This window comes from Numida meleagris, chromosome 1, assembly GCF_002078875.1.
Source record: "Numida meleagris isolate 19003 breed g44 Domestic line chromosome 1, NumMel1.0, whole genome shotgun sequence".
In the NCBI taxonomy this organism is placed as follows: Eukaryota; Metazoa; Chordata; class Aves; order Galliformes; family Numididae; genus Numida; species Numida meleagris.
This window is the reverse complement of record NC_034409.1, coordinates 57,642,786-57,670,240: the sequence shown is the minus strand read 5'-3', so window position 1 is coordinate 57,670,240 and position 27,455 is coordinate 57,642,786. Positions and strand designations below refer to the sequence as shown.

The window sequence follows — 27,455 nt, the reverse complement described above, 5'->3', positions numbered from 1 at the left end:
TCACAAACAACGGCCTCTCCGATTCGTCTGATTCTCCTCACCAAGCAACGGCCGTCCTAATTGGTCGACCCGCTCTACGCGGAGCCGTGTGGGGGAGGGCTGAGGGCGGCAGCATGTCGCTCGCGGGGGCGGCTAACGACTCTGAAGAGCTGACATCTCCCACAGGGACTACGGGAGAAGGACGGAGGGGACCTGCCAGATTCTGCCGCGAGAGTTTCTCCTAGGGACGAGGCGGTGCCGTTTTTCAGAAAAGAGATGAAGAAACAGCTCGCTCCTCTTCCTCCCCCCCTCCAGGCGACGCAGTTGGTGCAGCCCACGGTGTCTGGTCGCGCAGCAACGGGCAGCGGACGCTCCGGCGTGGGGCTGCTGAGGTGCGGGCTGGCCGCTGTCCTGGCGGCCGTCGCCCTGAGGTGCGTCTTGCCGGGGTTCCCGCCCGCTGGGCGGCCTGGGGCGCTCCCAGCACGGCTCTGCGAGGTGTGCAAGCAGAGGCAGCAGCGTTCTGCGCACAGCTGGCACTGCTGGGATGCGGAGGTGAGCTGTAGGGCTCCTGCCCCACTCCTGAGCCCTGCTTCGGCTGCAGGGGGTTCCTTGCTGTGACCTTGGGAAGTACAGAAATACCCTATCAGGGAATACACACCTCGCCTAGGTGAGCACTTTTACATTAAGTTGTAAAAACAACACTGAAGAGATTTCTGAGTTTCCTGGGAAAGCACTCATTATAGCCAAGTGTGCAAATCTTACCCAGTAGGTGTTCTTACGGGGGAAGAGAGCCTCAGCCCATCAACTGATCCCAGAAGTCAGAGGTATTCTGTGCCTGACATCCAGTGGTGCCTTTCCTGACATCCTCCCTCTCTTAAGCTGTTTTTATACCATTATTTCTTTCAGAACGCGAGCTCAGTGAGGGGTGGTTGCACCTTGGAGGCAGATAGCTTTTGGGGTGGAGGCATGGTTTGGTTTTATAATGAGGTTATAATGAACAAAGTTCACCCAAAGGACGGTATTTTTCCAAAGAATGGCAGACTGTTAGCTCAGGGTAGCAAACGCGTGGCTTATCAGTTCCATAGTACCATCAAGTTCCCATCTCTGGTGTGGTATCATAGAGCGTGGCTGCAGTGCCTTCACTCCACTCCACTCCACCTTCCTTGCTGTTTCTCAGAGTCAGCACATCCAGCTCCCCCAATGTTGCCAACACCTAATGTTGCCTAGGGAATTTGTGCAGAATGGATTCCTTGCATACCTGCCACACACTGCTTTTATATGAACAATGCTATACCTTTAATGTAAGTTTAATTTCTAAGTCACCTCTAGCAATTATTCCATAGGCACAGGCGCTAGAATGATGCAACTGCTTCATCGGGTGTTTGCTCTGCAGTACTACAGGCACAACAGCCCAGATTTGGTCCCTGCAGTCTGTGCTGCGGTATTTGGAACCACAGCCCAACTGTAGGTGTTCACTGATGTACTTGCAGAGCAGGAAGAAATTGTCAGCTTATTGTGAAGAACAGGCTGTGTCCAGCACCCACAGTGTGCCCGCTGGGAGATTGTGCCTGTGATGAAGGCAAGCAACAAATCATGGAGAAAGTGGCCAGACAAAGTGGAGAGTCCTTTCAAGCGATCAGAGCCTCCCCCGCTGCTTCTGCAAAGGTATAGTGCATACTGGTTATTCCTCCTGAACCTTTATTGGATGGTATTTCATCTAGCAGAACTGGAGGAGAGCCCCGTGGCGTTATTTTGCCTGGTAATTTATGAACTAAGTAAATCTGGCATCTCTATGGTGGCCTAAGGCAACAAGCTGGTATAGCTGCCCTTCTAATTGTATACTACTTGTATCTGAAGTCTTTGAGAGAAAGGGAGCATTTCCCATAGCTTCTGAGCAAAAGGCATCGTCACAGACACCTGGGGTCAAATCCAGGTTTAACTTGGCCTAGCAGTATTTGCTTCAGCAGGGCTGTCACGTGGCTCCAAGGAATTCTGTCAACCAGCACATGCAAGGAGTTGTCACTGGCAGTTGTCACATGCCAGGCCTTGGTTGTATGCCTTCCTTGCTTGGTGACTTGGCAGCTTTGCCTGCCTATTGTATCTCTTATCTCCGCCATCTTTTAGTTAAATATATAGATAATATTTAGATAATATTTTCTAAATGAGTTAAGATCCCAAACTGCTGCATCTAACAGTCCTCAGCTGCAATAACATAAGTTTACATGTCCATCCTCACAAAGATTTAAGGTATGTGTAGCTATGGGATTTTCAGTTCCCTGCCCATCAGTCTTGTTACAGACTTAATATAGTTTCAGCAACACTTCACAGGGAATAGTGGCAAACTATTGAACCATTGTTTTTATTTAACACCTGATTAATGCAATATAAGTTCATTGTGTTTTGTTTCATTGTTTCATAGAAGCTGACTGCTGTGATAAGGGGTTGTAGCAATCATAAGGACTAACACAATGGAAACAGCGTTACAAAAAAAAAAAAAAAAAGTGGAAGGAAAATAGAGCACTCACCCAGATTGGAAGATTTTGGGCTCACAGGGAAAGGCGCCCACCAAGGAGGGGCCTTCTGCTCCTTCTGCTAACCCTGCAGCTCGTGTTGCTGGAAGAGTTTGGCTGCCTGGGTAGGCAGTGGGCTGCAAGGGGAGCCAAAGCACAGGTGGCCATCTGTGATGAGATTACAGATAAACAGCATTGCACAGCAAAAGAAATGATGTGATAATTAAATCTGAGAGAAGTACTACACTGGAAAGCAAATTTCAATTTTGTAAGTAACGTTGCAGTTTAAGGATTTAGGTGTTCGAAAACCTTGCTCATATGTGCATCCATCTTCTTCCCACCTCCAGATAATGTCCGTGCCCACCTCACACATCCCGTGTTGTCACACAGCCAGTAAAGGTCTCTGTGGCTCTGTGCTGCCAAGATGTCCACTAACACAGTAAGTTTGAAAGCTGTCAGTGGGTCACATGTCGAGAAGGAAAAAAACTAGGAAACAAAGGCAGCTGTGAGGGACCGGGGCTGGAGGGATCCCGTGTGGGTTTGGTTTGTTTTCATTGCAGCAAGCTGCAGAAGAACTGTTACTGGGGTCTCCTTCTTGTATTTGCTTTCTACAGCTTTCCTGTTTGCGCGTGGAACCCAGATTCCATTTGTATGCCCTTGATATCCTCAGCAAGAAGGAATTTCATTCACTCATCCCCAGAGGCTTCCAATTGCGTAAGGGGTGCTCGTGTGCTGGCAAGGAGGGAAGTTGATGGCTATTACTACCTGGGCCACATCGCACAAGAAGTGAAGGTAGCTATTTGTTGCAAACAGTGCTAGTTGAAGGCTGTCCCTTGGCTCAGTGAGTCTTTTTTCCTGTCCTTGCCATGCCTTGCCAGTCCCATGGCCCTGGTGCAGAGCAGTTCTTCTGTGGTGCAGCACAGTTCTCTCCCTATATCCTAGTTTCATCTTTTTTTTTTCTGATGATGACTAGATATTTACTGGGAAGTGTCCTGCAAGCAGAAGCAGCCTGGAAATCAATCAATTTCACCAGTTATGAGACAGTCAAATTAATAAAGTCCTTTTATATCCCTACTGTATACTAGTAATAGTAATTCAAAATGCCTACCTCCAGGAACTGCTTCCTCCTGACTGAACTGAGAGCTTTCCTTGATCTTTCCTTCTGTGTTTCCGGAATTTGTAACATGAGTTAGGATGCCAGACAGAAAATGTCTCCTGCAGTCTTTCTTTAAAAATCCAGTTCATTTTTCCATTTCACAGTTTAGTTAAACAAATAGTGATCGTAGTACAGGGATGGAACAGCTGTTGGCCATGGGCATGTAAATGCGCACATAGATCTGAAGAGTAGGCTGAGATTTTGGCAGTAGAATCTGCTCTACGCCCATTGCTGGAGGCTTATGTTAGGGCATTCACATTTGTGGTAGCTGTGACTTTTTACTCATTTCTTATCCTTTTGCTTACTATGTCACTAGCTGCATCATACCTAGAGCTTTATTTTGGCTACTCTTCTGATGGATGATTTTCCTGGTGAGGTTCTTCCTCAGCATGCTAATTGTGTTCTTCTGAGCCAGGTGAACCTACTAAAATCTAAGTCTCAAAAGAAAGGAAGAGAAAGGCTGTCAAGCCCCTTAAGCCACCACTTTTTAATTACTTTTAAAGTCCAATATGGATACAGCATGGTGGCAGAGGACAACTACATTCACAGATCACTTTCTGCTTCCTGGGATTTCTGCCATTTCCCTCTTAGCGCTTGTGTTTGGCCGTTAATTGGCCCCAGATGCCTGTCTTGCAAACAGCATGTTTTACACTTGTAGGGCTCCAGGGAATGTTTTTTAATTGAATTTGACAAAAGTCTCACACTGAAAGGCAAGGTGCAGCTTCGTATGCAGGAAACGCCTCTCTACGACATTCTCCACTACGAAGATGCCTTGCAGCAGTCCCTTGCTCCAGGAGACAGAGTCTTGGCACCGTGGGAGGCTGACAATGAACGCTTCGGCCCGGGCACTGTGCTCAAGGTTATGGAGAACAAAAAGACACGTTTAGGTATGGGGTTCTGGCTTCCTTACTGGTACTAGTCTTGCCACAGTTGCTGGTCCCTGTGTAAAAGAGAGAGAACAGTCTCAACCATGGGAAGTTCCCCCAGCAGCTGCTTGGTTTCTCTTTTTCATCTTCTTTTTTTTCATTCTTTAGTATATATATCTTTTTGTTGGCAGTACACATGCTGGTTTTTTTTCAGTGGCAGACTTTTTCAGCTCCCAGCACCAGCCTTTGCTTTATTCTGTGAGCGGAAACCTGAAAATCTGAATGTTTGCTGGGAGAGGGGGGTCCTGTCAACACAAGGACCTGGCCCCTGTGAGCTTCACCTGATAACCTGTTAGTCTAGTTTTCAGCTTTTATGGAGTAAACTCCTGGCTCACTATGACTAGCAGGAGTTCTGCTATTGTATATCTTTTCACAGGAAATTTAAAAGGTCAAATTCGAAACCTTTAAGTAAAAACATAAGTTGTAACAAAATTGTCTGTAACAGAAGTGGTTATTTTTATCTTCTGGTTTCTAAGAGATCCGTCACACAGGTTGATATGTTTCTAATATGTTCTTTGCCTTTTCTTTCTTTCTTTTTTTTTTTTTTTTAATATGCTCAGCACACCATAGAAAGGGAGTACTTGTGAATTTCTGGAACGGGCAAACTAAGGAAGTATCTTCTGACCGAGCTCTACGGATCCCTCTGCCCTTAAGCGAGCGCATCATCCTAGAACTGCAGATGCCATTGGCAGCCAGGCAGATGGTGGTGGAGTCAAGCTTGGACTACCCATACATTGTGACACCAGGTTACAGAGCTTCAGGCCATTATAGATGGGGCCACTCAGGGTTGGACTGCTGGCCAGGGGGGCTGTGTTCAGTTCAGTCATGCGCTAAGTGCAGCTGTAGGTGTACCCTAGTTCCCCACTGCTGCCTTGCAGCCTGCAAAAGCCCACAGCCTACAGAGCACAAAGTGCAGCAAGAAAATGCCTTCATCCCAGGATCATGCTTGAGTAAAGAAGAGCTCAGCAAGAAAATAGAAGAGCAACTGTCCGAAGTGAGGATTTCCCCTTCAGGAAGTGTTTCCAGAGAGGAAGAGGAAAATGAAGAGAAGAGCTTGATGACAGAAAATGCTCCAAAAGATGCTCAGTCTTGCTTGGAAGAGGACAATGAGGTTTTAGGTCCTAAGACGGTAAACAGTGTTTCATACTGTCTCTTAACATGCCGTCTGCTATGTGTATAATTTCTGTTTCATTAGATTACATTTTCTGTTCTTGGTTTCTGAAAATTACTAAAGGCTTTGGGTGTGACCCTTATGTATGCCTCCTAAAGAATAGAGACTTTATTCTCAGTTGTATTCCTAATCCTTTGATCTGAGAAGGAGCTAAAAGCTGTCGTTCTTTGTCACTGGCTGTGTGTTGTTTAGCCCAGTTCTTCCATGTTCTGCCTCTGTGTGAGAGAGGAAAAGACAGGAATAAGTGTCAGATGAAAGACTTCATACCAGATAAGGATTATAGTAAGGATTCCCTCATACCAGGGCGGTCCTTGGCATAATTATATGAAAATATTTCGCCACCCATGGTACAGGCATCACTTCTGTGAACCAAAGACAGATATTAGTGGCTGATTTGATGCCTGTGAATGGGGCACTGTGTGAGGATGAGGAAGGAGGAGGTTAATGTGCATCAACTACTGCCAAGCTTTGCCACATTGCTCTGCAACAGCTGGAATGCAACTGCCTTCCAGTCAGAGTTCCTCTGACCTGATCTTTTTTGTGCCCCTCTAGACCCTTCCAGGCCAATGTTTAGGTCATTTGAAGATGTGGAGAAAACAAACGTGATCAGAAGTTAATCTATTTAAGGGTTCGTTGTTTCTTTAGTGAAGAACTCTTCCACACTTGTTTTAATTCTTCTCAAACTTCAGCTGCAACATAGGATCTTACGCTGTAAGTTCATGAAACTAACTTATTCCTTATCAGGTCTGGATTTTGATTGCATTTCTTCGTATTTCTAGAGTCCTCGGAGAGAGATGGCTCATGCTACAGTGGTTGATACTGCTGTCAGCACAGACAGCTGGTTGATGGAGTCAGTCCACAAGGACGAAGCAGGCAGCAGACAGCAGGATGCTGGAACTGAGGCTCATTTTAAACACAAACATGGTAGTGAAATTGTAACTATTTTATCTGGACATAAGGCTTTCTGCGTGGAATCATCGTGGAGGGCCACAATGTTCTACTGCCATAGTTCTTGATGCGTCAAAAGAAAATGTCAATGCCATCCTAAATATAGCCAGCATAATAGTGATGGTAGTTTGGCTTGAGAAGTTCTTCTTTCTTTTTCTCAGGGTGGAACTATTTTCACATGGAAGTTGGAATGGTTTTGGGTGGGTTTTTTTGCCTTTGAAGCTTTGGGGTTTTCTTGACTTTTATTGTAACGCTTAATACAAATATTACTAATTTTAAAAATTCCTTGCTTTAAAAAGTCATCTGTAGTGTTAGGTATGACTGCACATAGCAAAATGATTTCACCAAGGTCGTCCTACAGGAAACACCCCTTCTCTTATTTGTGCTGAAAATTTTTGCTTTACAATGTCACTGATTAAACCTTTGTTCCCGTATCATTCATAAGGTTTTGGATCGTGATTTTAATCAAGTTGGTGCTGTTCTTATTTAAGCTACTTTTGTGACATATGGAAGCATTTCATTAAGGCTTCTGAAGGCTTAAAGCTTTCTCCAAGTACTACAGCTTTCATAGTGCTGTGTCAGTGCTGTCTGAGGGAGAATAAAGTCAAACAGAAGGGTGTATTTCCTCCCAGCTGATGTTCCTGCATTGTTCCATGCAATAATTGCTGTCCCAGTCTACACTGTCTTTAACAGAAAGGTTCAAGCAAACTCTGCCCACATTTTCAGTTACCCAAGAGCTAGGAAACTGTGTTTGCAGTGTTGTGGGCAAGCTAATTTCTCCTGTCTCTCAGCAGGATTCATAGATCAGGCTTTGTGCTATCAAGATAGTTATCATTTTTGTTTTTTTCAGAGCATTGGCAGAAGAAGCTCATGTTTGTCCGCAAAGTAACATGTAAAGAAACCCTTAAACTGAGTAGCTGTAAGTGTAGACAGTGATCTTGTATTAAGGCGATCTTGTGAAAATCACGCTTGACTGCAGTGGCAAGCTTGATTTTGAGCACTGGGACCTGTTCTATGGAGACTAAGAAACATCTCGCTTTGTCAGAGGATTGATACTTGTTATAAAAGTTTTGCTTGAACACATCTTACATGAAAAGACTTTTAAAACCTTCTTTCATTTTATAAGCTGCCTATAACTTAATATGTCCCTGCTCTAATTTATTTAAAAGGTCTTTTTGAGTCCAGAGTGGCAGAAGCTCCAATTCAATCTTCCCAAAGGAGCCCTTCCCTGGGAGCCAGTGCCTTGTGTCCTTTCCAGCGACAAAGCTTCTTTGACCAAGTGCATCAATCACTGAAGAAGGACAGCTTGGCCATCGAAACAGTCCTGCACGTACAGAGACCGCGCAGTACCTCCAGTGCACAAGCTGGGAGATTCACAAATCTAAATCTTCTAAAAGACAAAAGCATTTCAGTAAGTATTTGCTCCAGTAGTTTTTAGCTATTAGGATTGGGCGATTCGTTTATGTCAAATGAGATTATACTCTCATTTGGTCTCTTTCCCAAAGATTTTTGCTGCGACAAAAAATATGAACATGTAGAATAATGTCTATGCATAAGTGGAAGGATGAAGTTTCCACTTAGGATTCAGTGGTGTAGAGGAACTGGGTGCTTCTGTTATTTGTGCTCAGCATTTCTGATAGCCTTTCCTAAATAATGAGACTGGCAGGGACAGTAACAATAGGGAGGCAGTGGACATGATTTGAAAGTCCTGTAGTGTTTCCCAGCTCACAGTATTAGAGATGTTCTCCAGAAAGAACTGGAGGGAGACATTTTGTTTGCAGAAGAGTGGCTAATGGCAAGAACATGCCAATTGCTGCTGGGAGTAGAAGGGAGAATGCATTTCAGAGAGTAAAGTATTTTGTGTAAACTTTATTTTATCTTTTAACAGCCATAGCAATGTAAACTAGAACACATCTGAGTTTTGGTGGTTCCCTTGCTGTTTCCCTTGTGTAGGGCATTGTAAGGGTTACAGAACTAAATATTGCACCGTGTCTGTGAAGAGAAGCCTTGTAGGTGCTCCTTCACGGAACACAGTGTATTTCAAAGTGTAAATTAGGAACGCTGCCCAGCACTGAAATGTAGCTACTACTGAAGAAAACACCTAGAATTCTTGACTATGGGCAGAAATCTTAGGCAGCAGGGAGTTAGAGCTGCAGGAAGATTTGTGTTTGCCCAGTGGGAGGCAGATATTTCTCTTTCTAATAATATCTGATAAGGAATCTGTAATACAATTGTTTTTTTCTTAGAAATCTGTACTTAACAGTGCATCTCCGGAGAGATGGAAAGAGATGGACCTCAGCAAGGCCAAGATTGAGCACAAAAGGCGCCGAGAGGAAGAGAGGCAGTTGAAGAGGCAGCAGCAGCAAGAGGCAGATGCTGTCCAACGTCAGCTGCGCAGGAACAACCAGAGGTAATAAACCAGAGCCAAGTGTTTTTTTGGAAATAAACATTCCATAAACTCCCTTGCATTCTCACTCAGTCTCTGAACATCACATGTTATGCTAGTCTCTGCAGAGTGGTCGTGGAGGTTCATTAATGGGAATAAAACTGGTGCTTGGTGTATGAGTGAGTAGGTACAAACCAGCTGTATCCTTTAGCATTAGCTTGAAGGCAAATTTCCTTCAATCTCCTCCTCAGAGCTGGAGTCCTATTGCCTCCCCTATCCCCTGCTCACGATCCTACTACACTTAGCAGGTCCTTGCCCTCGTGGCCTACTTCTTTCCATCTCTTTTGTTGCTCCTGTGGCACCACCAGCAATATATAAAGCCACCCAGTTGCCTGGGTTTTCCCCACAGCTCTGACCTGACAGTCTGTTTCCTTCACTTCTGGTCTTCACGGCCAAGAACACACATCCATACCAGGTTATGTAGTCAGGTGAACATGACTGCAGTTAGCTGACAACATCGGGGCACCAGCCCATTTGGAGAGTTTACCACCTCTGTTTAGGATACAAGTTTAATCTTCATAACCTAACAAAGTGTCCTGGAATATCTGAATCACAGAATGGCTTAGGTTGGAAGGGACCTTAAGGTTCATGTAGTTTCAACCCCTCCTGTGGGCAGGGCTGCCACCCACCAGCTCAGGCTGCCCAGGGCCTCATCCAACCTGGCCTTGAGCGCCTCCACGGATGGGGCACCCACAGCTTCTCTGGGCAGCCTGTGCCAGCACCTCACCACCCTCTAAGTAAAAAATTTCTTCCTATCATCTAACCCAAATATCCCCTCTTTTAGTTAAAGCCATTCCCCCTTGTCCTATCACTATCAGGCTGTATAAAAAATTGGTCCCCCTCCTACTTATAAGCTCCCTTCATGCACTGGAAGGCTGCAATGAGGTCTCCCCAGACCCTTCTCTTCTCTAGTCTGAACAAGTCCAATTCCTTCAAACCTTCTCCATAAGAGAGGTGCTCCAGCCCTCTGATCATCTTCATGGCCCTCCTCTGGACCTGCTCCAACAGCTCCATGTCCTTCTTGTGCTGGGAACCCAGGCCTCAATGCAGTGCTGCAGATTGGGCCTCACGAGGGCAGAGAATGGTGGGAGTGGACGATCACCTCTCTCCCCCTACTGGCCAGAATGTCTGTTTAACATCTTATGCACTTTTTCTTTAATTGCTTTCATTTTCTGAGAAATTTGAGAAATTTTGTTTTGTAAATAGGCAGCGACTGCATCAGAGAATGTTGCAAGGGTTGGAGAAAAAGCTGGAGCACAAAAACAGAGCTTTGCAGCACATGGCACTGCTGCAAGCTGCTCAGTCAGAGAGGAGCAGGAAGGAGTCCCTTTTGTCAGAGGAGGAGAACAGAAAGTCAAGTCAGAGGCTGCAGTTCCTAAGTACACAACGACTGCAGAGAGAGAATCTTCTTGCGGAACGCAATGAAAGGAGCTTTGAACAAGAAAAAGGAAGGCTGGTAAGGGCAATTTCAAGCAAGTTTTAAGTGTACTGTGTTTCCAAGCAGTAGCGCCATCTAGTGTATTTGTCTTTCTGCTGTATAGCCCCTGTAATTGTATCATCTGGAGATACATACATGAAAATTATTATTTCTTTAACGTATGTAAAGGTGAAAGATAGGAATTTAATCTCTGTCTGTGGTAGGAGTAGTTTTTCTACATACAAAGAATTATCATAGAATCATAGAATGGTTTATGTTGGAAAGGACCTTTACGTCTAGATCAACTCCCTGCTGTGGCAGAGACACCCCACTAGATCAGGTTGCTCGAAGCAGCATCCAGTCTTACCTTTAATATTTCCAAAGATGGGGAATCCACAACTTCTCTGGGCAGCCTGTGCCAGTGTCCCCAGGCCTGGATGTAGTGCTGCCAATTGGGCCTCATGAGGGCAGTGTAGATAGGGACAATCACCTCCCTCGCCCTGCTGCCATCCATCTTTTGATGCAGCCTAGGACAGTTGGCTTTCCAGGCTGCAAGCTGGCATTGTTGGCTCATGACCAATTTCTAATCCATCCGCATTGCCAAGTCCTTTTCTGCAGGGCTGCTGTCAGTCTGTTCAGCCTTCAGTCTGTACTGATGATAGGGATTGCCCTGACACAAGTGCAGCACCTTGCATTTGGACTTGTTGAATTTCACGAGCCTACCTCCTGAGCCCATCCAAGTCCCTCTAGAGTATCAGCTGACCACTCAGCTTGATGTCATCCACAAACTCCCTCAGGGTGCACTCATTTCCGCTATGTCATTAGTAAATATAAATTAATAAATGAATCAGTTATGCCATTTCTGACTTATTCCAGTTATCACTGGAACAGTAATACAGTAATACAGTAATAACTGTAGATGAAATTCAGACTTAAAGCTGGCTGCACAATTGCAAATGTCATTTTTTAACATAGGATTTTTTGAGGAGCAGAATGCAATCACGGCAGAAAATGCTGACACAAGACTCAAAGGAGAGGGACAGGCAACAAAAGCAGCACCAGGCTGCCAAAAGGAAAGTGTTCCAGAGCAGAGACTGTTTACATAAGAAGGTGCAAAAAGAAGACCAAAGACACTGGGATTTTCAGCAATACCTCAGAGAACAGAACCTTTTGATGCTCCGAGCATCACTGCTAGCATAAGGAAACTGCAGAGTGGGTAAGCAGGCACTCGATAAGTTCACAGACCTGTTCTGCATCTTGGTGTGTGTGTCAGTGTGCTGCAGTTTGGGTGCAAGAATGCAGTTGTGACAAATGGAACTTCAAATGGAATAATGTACCTCCCTTTCACTGCAGCCAGCATGTGTTACTGCTGCTCTGTCCCTTACAAGTCTCTCTTCCTAGAGTAACTGCTCTGGTCCAGCTCTCTATGGCATAGACTCCCACCTTGGTCAGACTGTTTTTCATTTTTAGGTATATGCAACAACCCCACTGACAGTCCCAGCACTGCAACCAAAAGCCATGGTGGTATTTAACAGCCAGAGTGCTGCCATCGTGCCCCAAAGGCATCTGAAGGAGGCCAGCTGCTTCTGTAGGAGCCCGTGGAGTCAGCGTCTACAGCATTTAGTTTCGTAGTCTAGGACTGCTGACAGTGTCATGGGGCAATACAGAGTAGAGCTACAGAAGAGCTGGAAGTTGGCAGAGGGATGTCAGGTTGTACCGGCTTTCAAGATGCAAATGACAGAGAAAGGAATTACTTGAGTGAGAGCACATGCCATGCAATGTACTAAGTGAAAAACACGAAGGAAGGTCAGAAGGGGCTCCCTGGGAACGAGTCTCTCAAGTGGTAGAAGCCACAGATACTTTGAAGTAGTATGGCCACAGACACAGGTTATGCCCTGCTATAGAAGCTTGCAGGGGAATTAATTACAGGCTTGGAGAGGCTTCTGCTGCTGAATTCTGGGAACTTTTTGCTCTGCTGTGTTTCTTCCAGAACAGGGCCAGAAGTGCACATTTCTTAAAGGTCAAGGACAACATTAAATAGGAAGCAAAGCCACGTGATGCTGTCGTATGACTTACCTTGCAATGTTAGTGTTACATGACATACAGGGAGGGAGAACTTGGAGACCAGTTGGATGGAAAAAAAAAAAAGTGCAGCAATGAAAATATACGTGCTAAAATACAACATAAATGGTCCACTGCTATTTCCATTATTACAACTGACACTTGCAAGTGTTCCATTGCATGTGATTTGCAGACATCCATAGGAAAGAAGTCCATACATATGATGAAGTTGTGCTACCACCTGCCAGAACTGCTGTAGGTCCAGAACTGCTGTAGGTCCAGTACTGCTGCAGAAGGCAGGGCAGAAATCCAGTAATGTGAGATCTGCTCCCAAAAACCTGGTAAGACAGCTTAGAACCATCCAGCTTGGGCTTCAACTGAGTGAAGATCCTTCCACTGTCCGTATTCTTCAGAAAACGTAGGGCATTCCCCTAGAGAAGAACACCTTAGAGAAAAGCTAAGTGCAGAAAGGTGGGGTTCTTTGTTTGTTTGTTTGTTTTTGTGGAAAGACACCATTTCTAGGCATTATGGTGAGAAAAATGTTTATTTTCTGAAACACGTGTCTTTGGACAATCACCAAACCCAGTGGTGGTCAAGGAGTTCTGGTTTGGTATTGTCTCATCTTCTGGCCTGCTTGTCTACAAAAGCTGGAAATCTTACGTCAGAAAGATAGATGCAGGTAGAGCATGTGATCAGAATAAATAGGCTACGTGTTCACCACAAATAAGTGAGGAGGATGCTACAAACAAATGGGTAAACTGAAAGTTGAGTGAGCAAATGATATAAGAAACCAAGATAGCCAGCAGCGCTACAGAAGAGTTTCCCCATTCCCACTTCAGGGTAAAACAGTTGCCACCTGGAGTCCAGGGTGCAACTTGCTCCTGATGGCCCCAACTGAAGTAACTGCATTGCTCATTTGTGACAGCAAGGCATGTGGCATCAGCTGCTCCCATGGATAAGATACTGTCTTCATCCCTCACCAGGAAAGAAGTAAGGCACACCAGGAGACACTGTTACACAACAAAGAGAAGAGATGAGTTTGATGCATTGCACTCTGATCAGTGGCAGCGCCTTCATTCACAAAGGGGATGAGGAAGTTATGGTTGTCACCGTATAAAATCCAGGTATAAAATATAGGTGTCACAGAGTGCCATTATCATCAGCTTTGGGCAGCGAGAAAATTTAATTCACATGGGTATTTAGGAAATGAGAACGAACATGGCACAATTTGCTGGGGCACTCAAAACTATATTAAAGGGAGCTCTTATTTTTCATGAAAGTGCGCTAAGGTATAAAATAATGGAACTAAAATACGTGAGATACCTTGTTTGAAGTAGTACCCAGAGCCAAGTTGGATACAACATTTAAGTGCTGACATTCTGTGTCCACTTGGAAACACGTAACACGCTTTCTGGAATATCGCTCAGCAAAGAGTGCAGGTATTATAAACTTCATCCCTGCTGCAGGAATACATCTTCAGTTATGGTAGTTTCTAAAAATAAAAAGGTTAAGAAAACTGACAAAAGGGAGCTCTTCTGAAATTCTGCTTAATCTGCTGCACGGCTAGCAGTTTCTTAGCGTTAAGTCTTGGACTGTGTTCCCCCAGAGATAACTGAGGGGTTACGCGTTTCGCTTTCCCCCACAAAATGAAGGTTAAAGCTAGGTCTCCCATCCAGCTGGTTGCAAACTATTCCAAGGTCTTCATAGCTCAAAGGAATATTTGTAACTTGAGGATCCATAGTAAGCATGAACCACCCTGAGGTTTATGTTTTAAAAAATGCAGCAGGAAACAAAGCTAAACCTAAATATAAGGCGAAGGCTTTGAGTTTTTGTTGTTTTTTTTTTAAATTAAGGTCTTAAACCATTTGGTTTAAGCTCTATTTAACCTCGGGATAAAGTTGGCTGAAATCTGCTGTTGGTGCAAATGTTGGTAGTTGTCCCTAAGAGCTGTGTAACAGCTGGGAGCTGAGCCCAGGCTGCACGCACTGCAGTGTGCTGCACTGTGCCTGACCCTGGCCCCCCTGGGCACAAACAGGCAGTGGGGTGTGCATGCTACTGGGTGCTGGGGTGCTGGCAGCACGTGGAGATTTTCTTCAGTGTGAAGTTCAGAGGTTGCTTGCTCTGTCTTTTTTTTTTTTTTTTTTTTTTTGGAAGACAGAGTTATTTTACTCAATATCATGTACTATTTAGGCCAATAACATACCTTGTTTTGAGTTTGAGTCTGCTTAGACTCAAGCATAAAGTTTGAAACCCACCATTAAACTCTGCTGCTGCTTTTTATCCTCAAACATTTGGAAATGGAGCATTTCATGATTGAAGTGCATGAAATACACTGAGCAGAATAGTAAATTTATTTTTCAGGCTTCATTTATACATCATTAATCACCATTTTATAATCACCATTAAACAGATCATGTGTATGCATGCTTTCTCTTCATCGCTTAACCAGCTGAGAACAGGCGACTGCAGAGAGCCATGTGTGGCTGCAGTTTCCCATGAAGTGTATCTGGGAATATATTTAGCATGACAGTATTTCCAACCGTTCATAGACTATATTTCTTGCCCTAAAAATAAGGCCATAAAATAACGTTAAGAATTTTATTAAAATAACTGACCGTACAAGCTGTCTGACCTAGCTCCTTTGTTGGCTTTAATTATTTGATTTAAACATTCACAGTGTTTTCCCTTCTTTAGGAAAATGTTTGGACTCCTTGTTTTGCAAACTGCCTGAGGAGAAAAGAAACCAAGGCTCTGCACATGAGTTAAGGCTGTGAGTTGCATAGGGTGATGGCTGGGAGGTAGGGAAAGACAGCACAGTGAGGAGAAAGCCTTTGTTTTTTGAAGCTTCAACAAAAACTAAGACCAGTACAAGTATTCCCAAAAGTTGTTTTTATTATGGAATTAGTTTTTCTACCAAGGCAAATATTTTCTTTTGCTATACATATGTATGTTTGGATTATATATATATATATATATATATCATCGTACAGTATAGTTTGAAAAAATCACTATACTGGTCTGTTTTTATCATCCAAAATGACCAAGAACAGACCACTCCATGCAGGAACTCAGGGCACTTCTACAATAAACGTAGAAATACAGAAGACAGAAAGGCTTATTGGCTTTTTTCAGCTTGAATTACTTGCTTAGGTGGCATCAGAACATCATTTGTTATGCCACAGTGACAGATCAGTCAGCAAATTAATATTTAACCCAATTGATTTCAAAACAAATTTGATCACTGAACATCTTATTAAAGACTTTTAGACAAGTAAGACTGCTTTCCTCATCAGCCTACAGTGGTCTTTTACTCACAGATTACGTGATAGGTGAGTTAAAAACTACCGGAGCTTATGAGCTCATAGAACTACATAATTGTAAGAGTCAGAAATCTCCATCTGTGCAAAATCTTCCTGGAAAAGGAAGGCTTCTGAAACAGACCTCATAAAGATCCCGTGCCTGGTGCTTGGCTGATACGACTGAAGGCAGAGTAGGGAGGGTTATCACCATGTGGCACCTCCCCATGACACATGGAACTGTTCTCACCTTCAGCTTCCTCCTGTCAGCTCACAGGCACCAGACGTAACCCTGCACCATGAGAGGGCAGCAGCCACAGGAGTCTATTTATTCCAGAGCAGAAGCTGCAGTTCTGATGAGCAGTGGTTTAGCTGCTTCTAGAATGTCCAGTTCAGGGTCCAGTGAACGACCAAGACCTTCCAGAACCATGATGGCAAAGATGATGGAAGCAAAATTGCTCTCGAGCTTCACCTAGAAGCACAAGAGACAGTGGATCTTCTGGGCTTATTTCACAGAGGTACTAGCTCTGGCTAAGTCGGGGAGAAGCAGGGAAGAGCTTAAGCACATTAGGAACTGTACTGCAACTTCATCACTTGCAGTTTCAGAACATTCTGAAATCTAGCAGCAGGTCCAAAAAATAAGAACACAGTTTCAGGGGAAGCGCCCAAAGACAACCCAAAAGTTTCTTGCTCATTTCCGTGCAATTTTCCATACCAGAGTAACAGAAGGTTAGGATTACTCACTACTGCTAATGTGGTTATAAACCATGGCAGTATCCAACCTACTTGAACACATAAAGTTGGATAAGGGGCAGCTTGCCTTCTGAAGAGCCGCAGAAGAGCTCTACGTATCACGTATCACAAGCAGCCCCCTGCTCTGCCCGTACACAAACAGTTCCCAGCCAGGCACTACAACTGCATCAAGGTGCACCAGGGCACTAAGAAATTAGAGTCACGGCCCCCTCCTTGTCAGCCCCTTGTGATCCCAGTACTTCTCCCTCCCCAATGAACTTCCAGCTGCTGAAAGCAGATTGTGACAGCTCCTCACCTTATGCGTCATCAGTAATTTAAAGACACTTGAGAGGAGATTTGCCACCTGAAGCTGGAATACAAAAGGAGAAGTTAGCAGCTGTTCAGAGTACCTGTGTTCAAGAAGACTGAGCCACATGCATGACAGGTAGGATTCAAAGTGTTTGTTAGTGTTTAGTCTTAGTGGTGAGACAAGATTACTGGGCTGAGACAGCCAGCAAGGTATGATCCTTCCCACCCTGCCCAGGATAAGGAGTTCGGCTCTGACCCGTGGTTCTATTTATTTGCCAGCCCAGCAAGGCTGACAACATCTCACAGCAGTACATGGTAGGCATTAATTTCCTCAGTACCTCTGTACTACATTCTCTGAAGTGCCCAGGCTGGCCTTAACCAAAAGGATGCAAGCTGTAACATCAGGATTAGCGACTCCTCAAAGAGGACTGCAGATGCTAGAGATTTAAAGAACAGACCTAAGGACAGGTGGTTTCTTTTTTAGAGGGAATTAAGATAGGATTTTAGAGACTTTACTTCATCTGAGACAGCAAAAGCTCCAAGCAGTGCATGGTGTTGCTGACAGGATCGCAGCTGGCCTTTCCTCCTGGACCATTTTAAAAGCTGAGTTGCACTGAAGTGCAGCTATGCGAGGGTGGGACACGGTTTGCGGACTTGCCTTTCCTAGGGCAATGGTGTTCCTTCGAACTTTGGTCACTAGTTCTGCCATTTCAGCTTTGAATCGCTCAATATCCTGGCACTGGTTGGCCCGAGCATGATGAAGAATCAGTTCTGCCACTTTTTCTCCCTGTGAAACAAGTGGGAAAGAAGAATCAGCAGAACTAGATCACTCTTACCAGCAGGTCTACAGGGAGCTGCACATCAACCGTGGAAGCCCTCTGCTGCAAAGGTTCCTGGAGGAGGCATATTGCAGGGAGAACTCCCAGGGCTAAGCTCTCCCATTCCAACAAGACACCCAACCAATCAACAGAAGCAGGTGCAGAAAGAGCAGAATTGGACCAAAAGTTTTAATCAATATCTGGCAAAACCTTGCTCTGTTTTTCTTGTAGGTCTTGCAGGGGAGGATGTAACAAAGATCATCTCTCAGTCAGAAGTTTCAAGGAGAAAAAGAAAGCCCACAGGACTTGAAGAGGAGATAATGGTGTACCGAAGGGCATCCTCTAACCTTTCCCTATGGACTCAGTTCAGCCTTCCATTTACACGCTGTGGAGGAAAGAGATGATGCCAACACATGTGGTGAGAAAAGCATGGGAAGAGCGTTATCCAAGCTTCACTTGTGAGAGGCATTATAGCTCTTGGAAGAGCTGTCTCACAGTGATGGACAGAGCCAGAGGCCCTGGGTTTGGCAATAAGATTTGGTGTAGAAGTTTTTCACCTGTAGATCATGTAATAAATACATTCAACGTGAGCTACGAGGGATGGGTAATCAAATGTTCACAGCTTCTGTTAGAGGCTGAGAAGTCTGGCAGCATGGGCCTGATACGATGGGCCTGAATGCATGGGTTCTAGCACCAGCTCCTAGGTATGCTTCAGTAGATGAAACAAACTGAGGTAAAACCTGTCCTTCCTATGTGCTGGTAAGCCAACCAACCAACAGCTGAGAAACACCAACATGCCAGCATGAGTACAGATGCTTTATCACAAAATGAACACATCAGCACTGGATTCTCTAGCCCGTCTGAGAGTGTATTTCAAACAAGTGGGAAAGAGGAGAAAGGAGTTCCCCTTACATGGGAGGAACCTCAAAGAGGTCAGACCCCTCTGCCTGCTTTGCTGCCTCTTCTCTCCAGGCACTAACACAACAGTGAAATGGAGGATGGCATATGGGCTTTCCCAGAGCAAGGCACAGAAAGCTGCAGGAGGGAATATGTAGAAGATTAAGATCTTAATCCATTCCTTTCTCTCTAGCAAAATCTGGCAGATTCTGCAACAGTCTCAGAAATGAGAGCCTGAAACTGGAAGACTTTGAGGGGACCAGCTTCAGAGCAGAGACTTACACTGGGGGAACCTATCCCAGTGAGACAAAACAGCAGTTAAAATCGCAAAGTCAGAAGTGTGGTGCCCCTGATGAGAGGCAGCTCTCATGCAGCACAGGTGGAGCCAGGAGGGATGGTGGAATCCCCCCACATGCACAAAGGCAGCCCTTACGGAGCATAAGCGACCAGGAGCACTGCAACCTGGATGGACAAACGGCATGGTGTGGCAATTTGTGCAGCAGTTCACACAGGCAGGGTGAGCAGGGAGGGCAAGCACCCTGCGGGCTACAGAGCTAAGTTCAATAGGTGATTTTTGCCTGCTAAGTACAGGGTCATCATCCTCTAAATACAGGATTACCACGCTCTGAGAATAGAAAGCCCAGTCATGGTATCTACCTGACAGAGAGAGTATCTGCACTCATCAAAAAGGATGCCAAACTGGCTGAACTCCGAGGCAAACATGCAGCCATCCAGGCCTTCAGCTGCACAGAGTGCCTGAGCATTTCTCTGGCACCATGTGGCAGAGATGAGAACAGCTGTGTGAGATGCAAGAAGGTGAATGATCTGCTCAGCCTCACGGCAAGGCTACAAGATGAAATATAGAAGTTAAAGTGTGTCATGGGGGCCAAAAAGAAAAAAGGAGTAGTGGAACAACACTCTGCCGCTGCAGAGACAAGTCCTACTGCAGAAGAAAGCACAAGATTTGTGGCAGTGTGTATCCCCTCACTGCCAGCCTGAAGCCAAGAACTCAAATGAGAGAAGTGGATGGAGGCGAGTCCATGTTTGGGGCTCCTTGCCCACTCCACTCCCCCAGGTGCCTTCATACAACAGGTACGAGGCTCTGGAGGTGGAATGCCTGTCTGTGGGTGAAAACAGCCCAGCTACACTAGAGGAACCAACAAAACCAAAACTAGAAAAGCCTTCCTTTCCCCAGTATCAAGGCGACATCCTCAAAGAAGAGACAAGTATTAGTTGTAGGTGACCCCTCCCTGCAGGGAACTGAACACCCAGTATTTCGTGCAGACTCTCAGAGAAATCTGCTGCCTCCCTGGGGCTCAAGCGAAGGACAATATCAGGAAACCCCCTAGCCTGGTATATTCAACAGATCATTATGCACTACTGCTTCTCCATGTGGGAAGTGATGAAGTAGCTACACACAGTTCAAAGCCACCAAAAGGGACTTCAGGGCCTTGGGACATCAGCTAAAGGAATTGAGGGCACAGATCATCTCCTCTGCTTCCAGTACTGGGTAAGGACACTGAAAGAAATGGAACAATCCAGTCTATAAAAACCTGGCTTCCTGGCTGGTGCTGCCACCAAAACTTGGGGTATTTTGACAATGGGGTGGCCTAGATGGCACCAGGCTTGCAGGTACTGGCTGAGTTTCACCTCTCTCAAAGGTAGAAGAGGGTCCTTAGCGAAAAGCTATCAGGGCTCACTCACAAGGCATTAAACTAGGTTTGGAGGGAGAATGGGGATGATAGTGAGTCTGCCCACAATAAAGTGTGGGACAGCATAGCTAGGTTAGAAGGAAAGGGTGCTAGTGGGGCCCTCAACCTGCTGCCCTAAAATGTGCTGGCAACACTGCAGCACACTTGAAATCTTTAAAAAACTAACCAGAGACCACTGAGACAATAGCAGAAGGCAACAGGGAAACTCAAGGGAAATAATTCAAAGGAATTAAGGAGTTATCCTCCAAGAAGGCAAGACCAGCTGCCCAGCTGAACTACCTCTAAACCAGTGCACACAGCTTGGGAAACAAACAGAAGGAGCTGGAAGCCACCACACTACTAGAAAACCATGATGTAGTTGCTGTCACTGAAACCCAATGAGATGATTCCCATGACTGGCATGTGGCTACTGATGGCTACAAGCTGTTCAGAAGGGACAGGTGAAGAAGGAAGGGAGGAGGCATTGTCCTCTGTATCAAGAAAGGAAGAGAGTGTGAAGAGCTGTCCCTGAAGAATGGCCATGAGTGAGTCAAAAGTTATGGGTGAGAGACAGAGACAACAAAGGGAACCTTGTGGTTAGGGTCTACTACTGGCCGCCTCATCAAGTGGAAGAAGGCTTCATCAACAGGCACCTACAGCTATAGAAGGTGTCACAAAACTCAAACGATTCTTTGAGCAACCTCCAGGCAGCCGTAAGTGGCACTAGAAGCACTCTAAATTGAGGAGGGGTAGTGCCTGCTTTCCGTCAAACAGATTCAGTCTCCTGGGCAACTGAACTTACTCCATTTCAGTAGCCTGTTACTTTAGGTGAGCACCTTATCTCTGCCTGGTAAGCTATCCAAGCTAGCAAGTGAGAAATACAATTTGGCCACCAGGCTCTCCAGCTGTCTCCCTTCCCCAACCTCAACTACCTAACGCCATGACAGAGGCCTCACCTGGCCCTGGACCACAGCCGTGAAAACTGCTCTGAAGTTCTGCATGTCAGCGCTCTGCAGTTCCGCCACGATCCCTGCATCCAGCAGCACCAGGCAGAGCTGTCTGAAGGGCGGCTGCACTTCCACGACGAGCATGTCACACAGGTCAACGATGGCCGTCTGCTCTTTGCAGCTGGTGCTGACACAGGCTGTGCCTTGCACCAGGATGTTCCCAGGGTGCAGGTCAGCGTGGACAAAGTTGTCAACAAAGACCTAGAAGCAAGTCTGAGAGCAGCTGATTCCAACCAAACCTGCCCACACCAAGCCCCAGGCAAACAGCATGGATTCGTGCAGTTTGTTCCCTGTTGTTGTTAACGTGCGACATCATAGGCAGCAACAAAGTAAATGGCTTCTGCCAAAGATCAACTGTGCCAAAAGAGTGTGAGTGCTACTCACTCTAGGAGAGTCAGCAGAGCTGCGTGAAGCAATCCTGCACATCAGTGAGAGGTAAGGTAGACCAGCAAGAAGTTCCAGCAGGTAGCTCTCTCTGGCAGTTAGCCCTACACTCAGTGTAGGGTGGTGGGCTTTGGCAACAAGTAACACAGTTACTTTGCCATTCACTGGTATGGGGTTTAGTGCATGGCTAGGTTTGTCTAGTCCAGCACATCAACCTACATTACCGCTGTACTGAAAAGGAAAATAAGTTAAAAATAAAATTAAATAAGTTAGAACAGGAAACAAATGCATACAGCACTTCTCTGTCTCTGAAGCAGCAGTAGAAAGGAGAAGCAAGAGGGCAAGCACAAGGTAATACCTCTCCACTAACATTCCTGGCAATCTGAGGCTGCAGGAGTTCCTACCCCAAGGAGGTTATTTTGTATTTAGTAGATTTCTTCACCTATGCATTTGTCTAATTCTCACGTAAGTAATTACAGCAGTGTGAAAATAGGAGGGTTTTTGGGATATTGCTTAGAAAACGACCTCTGATAATTTCATGTCCATTTCATTGTTCTAAGAAACTTCAAACAATAGATCCATATTTACTCTCCTATACCCAAGACTCTATACATCTTTGTCAGAAGCTGCTGTAATTTCTCTGCTTTTCAGAGCTGAGAGTCCTAATTGTTTCAGCATTCTTGAATTTCAGAGGCCATTTCACACTGGTAATCGTCCTGGCTGCTTCCCTCTGCTTTTTTTTTTTTTTTTTTTTGCTTTGCTCCTAACCATTGAATCCAATGTTAGCATAAAACTATCTATTGTAGTTCTACTATTGCTTTTCTGAATGCTAAAAGCTATTTCCGGCTACCACACTATGTAAAGTTAAAACTGCATGCCTCCCCGTAGCCTTAAAACAATGTTGCAGGTACCAACTGAATTGTACCTGGCACTCACTGCTCACTTGCTCAGCACTGAGGTTATTTGCAGCTCTTCCCTGCTAGTTCTCATGGCTCCTCACGAGCAAATGTGTTCACTTCTCAGCATGCTTTTCCAGATCGTTTTTTATTATCTTGGCCATGAAAGAACTAGACGGCCAGTAGTTGAATTCAAAGCTACATCTGGCCAGGATTTTTCTTCCCTTCATAATTAGTTCTTCCTTATGAAAAGGTAGTTTTGGGGTAGGAGTGAATAACTGAATCACCTAGCTCTTTTCCCTATGATTTGCATCCACAGTCTCTGCAGAGCATGGTATCTACTAATTACACGGCACTTTACAGCACTTGGGCAATCAGTGAATATTCATTAAATGGATCAGTGGGTTTGGTAAGCAATGCACTGATCATATTTCAGTGGGACTCTACCATCTGCAAACAGATCTCTCTTCTGCAGCTAATGGTGCTCCACATCAAAGCCTACAGAAGTGGTGTACATAGTCCAGGCTTTCCTCAGGTCATGTCCTACATTGCATGTGAAGCATGGACCCTCCTTCTGTCAGTTCAGGAGCTGCACAGTGCACCTGGCAGCCCAAATCCTGGGTTATCACCATACCTGACATCCATGGGCTGGCTCCAAAAGGCACAGATGTGTCTTGAGTCCATGGGGAGAAGATGTGGGAGGAAACTGGTTCTCTCCTTAGCCACAGTGTCTTATTATCCCAACAGAAAAGATTCTGCAGGAAAATAACCTTTACTTCCAGCCCCTGTCAAGTGCCTACCATCTTTAGGAGCATGTCCATGCCCATCTTTGCGAGTCTCTGCCTCAGTTCTGTGGTAACCTCTGCATGTAGGTAGTGTGAAATAGGCTCGCTCTCCTGGAAAAAGAAGAAAAAAAAAGAGCTGGAGTCAAATACACCCCGTGTCCCATATGCAATTGTACCTTTACCTAGGTGCTGAGAGACAAGGAAAGGAAGTAAGAATAACCTAGAAAGGACCAGCTCATTGGGACTGTCCCTAATGAGATGGTAAACATGAGAACATCGAGGGTTTGTTCTTTAGAAAAAGTGTGCAACATGGCCTGGGGCAGAGACACCCTTGCCAGGAGTGCATGCACAAAAACTAGGGCTGAGAGTAGCTTTGGTCTGTGACTTAAACGTCCACAAGGAAAGTGAGGCAAGCATCAGGAAGTGCCAAGTTGCTGAGCTCTGTGCTCTGACCCACCCCAGAGGAGAGCTGGAGCGTGGTGTTGGTTTGCAAAGCACAGGCAAGTACATGGTGGCTGGACACAGTGCTGGTCTGCTTGGTTTCAGGTTAAGTGTTTACTTCTACATGGAGCTGTCCGCCACCTGTCTTCTGGGATGCACTGTTTACAAAGAGAGTAGAAGAGACACTGAAGGACACCAATCTCTTTAAGCAAATACGAGCACCCTCCTGCCTGTGATTGCTCGTTCTCAAAAGACACATCTTTAGCACGCTCCCCTGCAGGCCTTCTCACTGCTAGCACTGTTCCCAGACCGTGCAATTCTTACCTCAAATGTTTCCACTAGAACCTCTGTTGTCACCAGAGGATGGACAGGAGTTGGGAACTTCACAAAATCGACATCTAGGAAATTTTGTCGGAAGCGCTCCAGATTTCTGGCTTCGTAGTGCAAGTCGATCTCAAGGGAGAAAAAGAAAAAGCAGATGGGAAATTAGATCCCATTAGATCTTCAGGATCTTTTGTTAGGATATGCCTGTACAGTGCAGTACACAATACCAACAAACATGGTCAGACAACCAGAATTAAAACAAAATAGAGTGATGCACCTTACAAGCTTATAGCCTTCCTGATGGGAGAGCAGAGTAACACATTGAGGAATGAGTGGCACACAACCTAGCACCTCAAAAATACCTGAGAAATACTATAGGCAGTGTCTCAGAAAGGACCGGGACTGCCTTGTTTTCGAGGGTGAGATGGATCCTGAACCAAAGCTTACTGTCCAAATAGCGAGGCAGGCTAGAAGAACTGCAGCCCTAGCCTCAATTAACAGATGGACAGGCAGCTAGAGCAGGAAGAAATTTAATGTAACGCATACAAAAAAATATACTTTGAGAAGCCCTAGTCACAGCTCTTCAGTGATCCAGTGCCTTGACCCAAGGCTCCTGCCCAACAACATTCTTGTACCTTCTCCTGTCCACCACCACTGCTCAAGGATGTGGGAGGAAAGATAACCTTGCTTCACCTCCCTCACCTGGCAGTGGGAAATATCCCAGACATAATTCTTGCTCTTTCAGAGAGAGATGAAAAATGACAACAGGCCTATGAGATACTCTCCTCATCCCAAGTTTTCAGAGTCCAGCAAGAGTTCTGTCCCACTAAACTAGTCCTAATGGCCTTCAGTCACATCTGAATACAGTTTACAACGTGGATTGCTGAGTAGATTTCTTGCACTAATAGAAAACAGTTCAAGTTTCCAAAGTTTAAAAGACTTCAGACTCCGCAATATCTAGACACAAAAATGAAATTAGCAGATGATGGTTATTTTTTTTTTTTAAACAGAAACATGAGAACCATTAACTCTGTGGTGAAATCTTGGTGAATTCAGCAGTAAGGCTATTTCAGCACTTAGTGAACTGGGACATGTTTTCAGAGCTACTTGCCAAGTTTAACTTCACTGACACTACAAGACAGATAGATACAATATGGAATATTAACTCATTTAAGAGGGTATTAATTATGCTAATATGTATACCTCAAGGTTAAGAAACATGACCAGCACGACCAGATTGTAAACTTAAATGTAGGATTAGAGAGAAGAACACATCTGAGCACTTCTTCAGAGATCCTTTTCCTCCAGAGAGGTCTTTCACAAGTGTTCATCTTTCCTTCATAATCCTGCAAAAAGGACTGCAGTTATGCTAACCTGCTGTTCTGGTTTGCTAGAAAATATATTTCAAGTCTTACAACAAATTTGTAAGTCTCCCAAAGACTGCTAAACTTCTTTGTTGCTTTGCTTTCTTATGCTGTCTGGACCTAAGTCTTCCTGCATTTTATGTGCCGGACTACAGGAAATCATAATTAAAGAACAAGTAAACCTTCATCTAACCCTTTAAAAAGTAATAGTATGGATGGAGTTAGAGCCAAGCAATAGCAAGAAACAGTTTTATTTCAGTACGTGGCATTGCACACACCTGCTGAAGCATAAGTTTTTCAAATTCTTCCACAATTTCTGTCAAACTGAGCCACTTGAATCCAGGGAGAAGTCCAATGATGTGGCTACCCAACTTCATGAGAAACAGATCCATCTGGACTTGGTGGACTAGCCCCGGGTGCAGTACCTGAACAAGAAGAAACGGTGGCAAGGTCAACTCCCAAAACACTGTAAAAACGACAGCCCGTTTCTATCAGCTAAAATGATGTATTTGAAATGAACCCAGCCTATAAAGCTGGGAACCAACAAGGCTTCACCAGACAGTCCACTGAATCATTCTTATTTTGCCACAGATTTAGCTGTGAAGAAACACTTCATAATTTTTGAATGGAAAATTTCTGTCCCAGAGCCTACAATTTCACCCAACACCATTTTCCCTTGCTTCCATTCTTCTGCCCTCTTCCTGCCATGTAGTACAGACTAGTATTTGGAACAGCTCCAACATAAAATTTCTTTAAATAAGTTTTGCTGGAAATAACATATCTGTTCCAGATTTCTCCATATGAGGAAAGAATGGGTCTCATTTTCTGAAAGGTGAAACCAAGATTCATATTCATTCTTTTAATAAATGTTGGGCCCTGGCAATTTCTGGTATTCAGGTGCCACGTCAAATGGTGCCATAGGGAGGGTGTGTGCTGGTGCTGAGAAGAGCTGGGGCCACTGCTGCCTGGCTTGCAGCTGGCTGGAACCAGAGCACCAAAACAACACACGGAGGGAAATGAGCGTCACTTCTCTTGCTCCACTTGGTCGTATCTGGCCAACTTTTCTTCACTGGAACCAAAATCCTGTCTTCTCCTGTGCACTGTACGTTCATAGGTCTGCCAGTAAGACGTGTGACTTACTTTAACAGCCACAGGCGTGAGCTGTCTGGCTGATGATGGATTTGCATTCAGGAGCGGTGTGGCCATCTGCTCCATGCAGGGCGTTCCGCTCACAGATCTTCCCAAGGAGCAGCCAGCAGGGTTCAGCTCAGCCCCGCTCCTCTCTTCCCACATGCCCTCACTCTTTCTCCTTCTCAGCCACCTGAAGAGGCCTCTGAGGCCTGACACCTCCCACGCCTCAAACGCAGACTGTAACTCGGAGCCTCGTGCCAGCCCCTTGGCCGGGGGGGCAGCGATAGCCATGAGATCAGCATAGGCTTTATACACCTGTGCCACGCAGCCCGAGCCGACCGGCTCCTGGCTGGGAAACGTAAGGATGCTCCTCCAGTCCTCACCAAAGGCTTTCCTCAAGAGCTCGTCGGTGTGGCCCCAGGGGTGGGGGCTCACCTCGACGTGCAGCTTGGAAAACTCATCGCAGAAGGCCTCGGAGAAGAGGTCCCTGCGGGTGCTGGCCCACTGGCCCAGCTTGATGCAGGTGGGCCCGGCGGACTCGGCCGCTCTCCGCAGCAGCCGCAGCCACAGGGCGGCCAGGCCGGGCCGCAGGCGGCTCAGCGGGTACAGCAGCAGCAGGGGCCCGAAGCGCAGCAGCAGCCCGCAGGCCCGCAGGCCCAGCCGCACCACCAGGCACAGCCCCCACAGCGGCCCCCGGGCCGGCCGTTCCGGGCCGCGCTTCCCAGCCCACACCGGCTGGGCGGCCGCCTGCCACCGCCCCGGTCCC

The 27,455-nt window shown here is 45.6% G+C and overlaps 2 protein-coding genes across 12 annotated transcripts; one reads left to right on the top strand and one right to left on the bottom strand.

Annotated features, from left to right (window-relative positions):
- On the top strand, window positions 104-18,359 carry LOC110394407. Of its 11 annotated transcripts, XR_002435623.1 has the most exons (13): window positions 104-410; window positions 1,470-1,644; window positions 2,837-2,928; window positions 3,104-3,281; window positions 4,304-4,532; window positions 5,132-5,700; window positions 6,522-6,666; window positions 7,860-8,101; window positions 8,937-9,100; window positions 10,343-10,592; window positions 11,529-11,769; window positions 15,309-15,384; window positions 18,001-18,359. XR_002435623.1 is itself a non-coding variant. In XM_021388280.1 (12 exons), the coding sequence occupies exons 1-11, from the start codon at window positions 256-258 to the stop codon at window positions 11,751-11,753; spliced, it is 2,424 nt and encodes an 807-aa protein (XP_021243955.1). In that variant the 5' UTR covers window positions 104-255; the 3' UTR covers window positions 11,754-11,769; window positions 18,001-18,359. The 11 variants fall into 11 exon arrangements, 9 of the variants coding, with proteins under 9 accessions (XP_021243955.1, XP_021243962.1, XP_021243950.1 ...); XR_002435610.1 differs by lacking the exon at window positions 18,001-18,359 and having other exon boundaries at window positions 11,529-13,738; window positions 15,309-15,715; XM_021388280.1 differs by lacking the exon at window positions 15,309-15,384.
- Window positions 15,487-27,454, bottom strand: ADCK2 (aarF domain containing kinase 2; the record flags this gene model as incomplete). The annotated part of the gene is made up of 8 exons (XM_021395537.1): window positions 15,487-16,382; window positions 16,959-17,012; window positions 17,610-17,738; window positions 21,314-21,565; window positions 23,445-23,540; window positions 24,195-24,323; window positions 25,837-25,983; window positions 26,699-27,454. Coding segments are annotated over 8 exons (1,707 nt in total), but the record flags the coding sequence as incomplete, so codon positions are not given.

Excerpts from the sequence above, each read along its gene's own strand:
- LOC110394407 (XM_021388280.1), top strand. The coding sequence starts at position 256 with ATGAAGAAACAGCTCGCTCCTCTTCCTCCCCCCCTCCAGGCGACGCAG. Across the intron at positions 4,533-5,131 it reads GAACAAAAAGACACGTTTAG|CACACCATAGAAAGGGAGTA; the intron begins GTATGGGGTTCT and ends TAATATGCTCAG. Across the intron at positions 9,101-10,342 it reads CTGCGCAGGAACAACCAGAG|GCAGCGACTGCATCAGAGAA; the intron begins GTAATAAACCAG and ends TTTTGTAAATAG.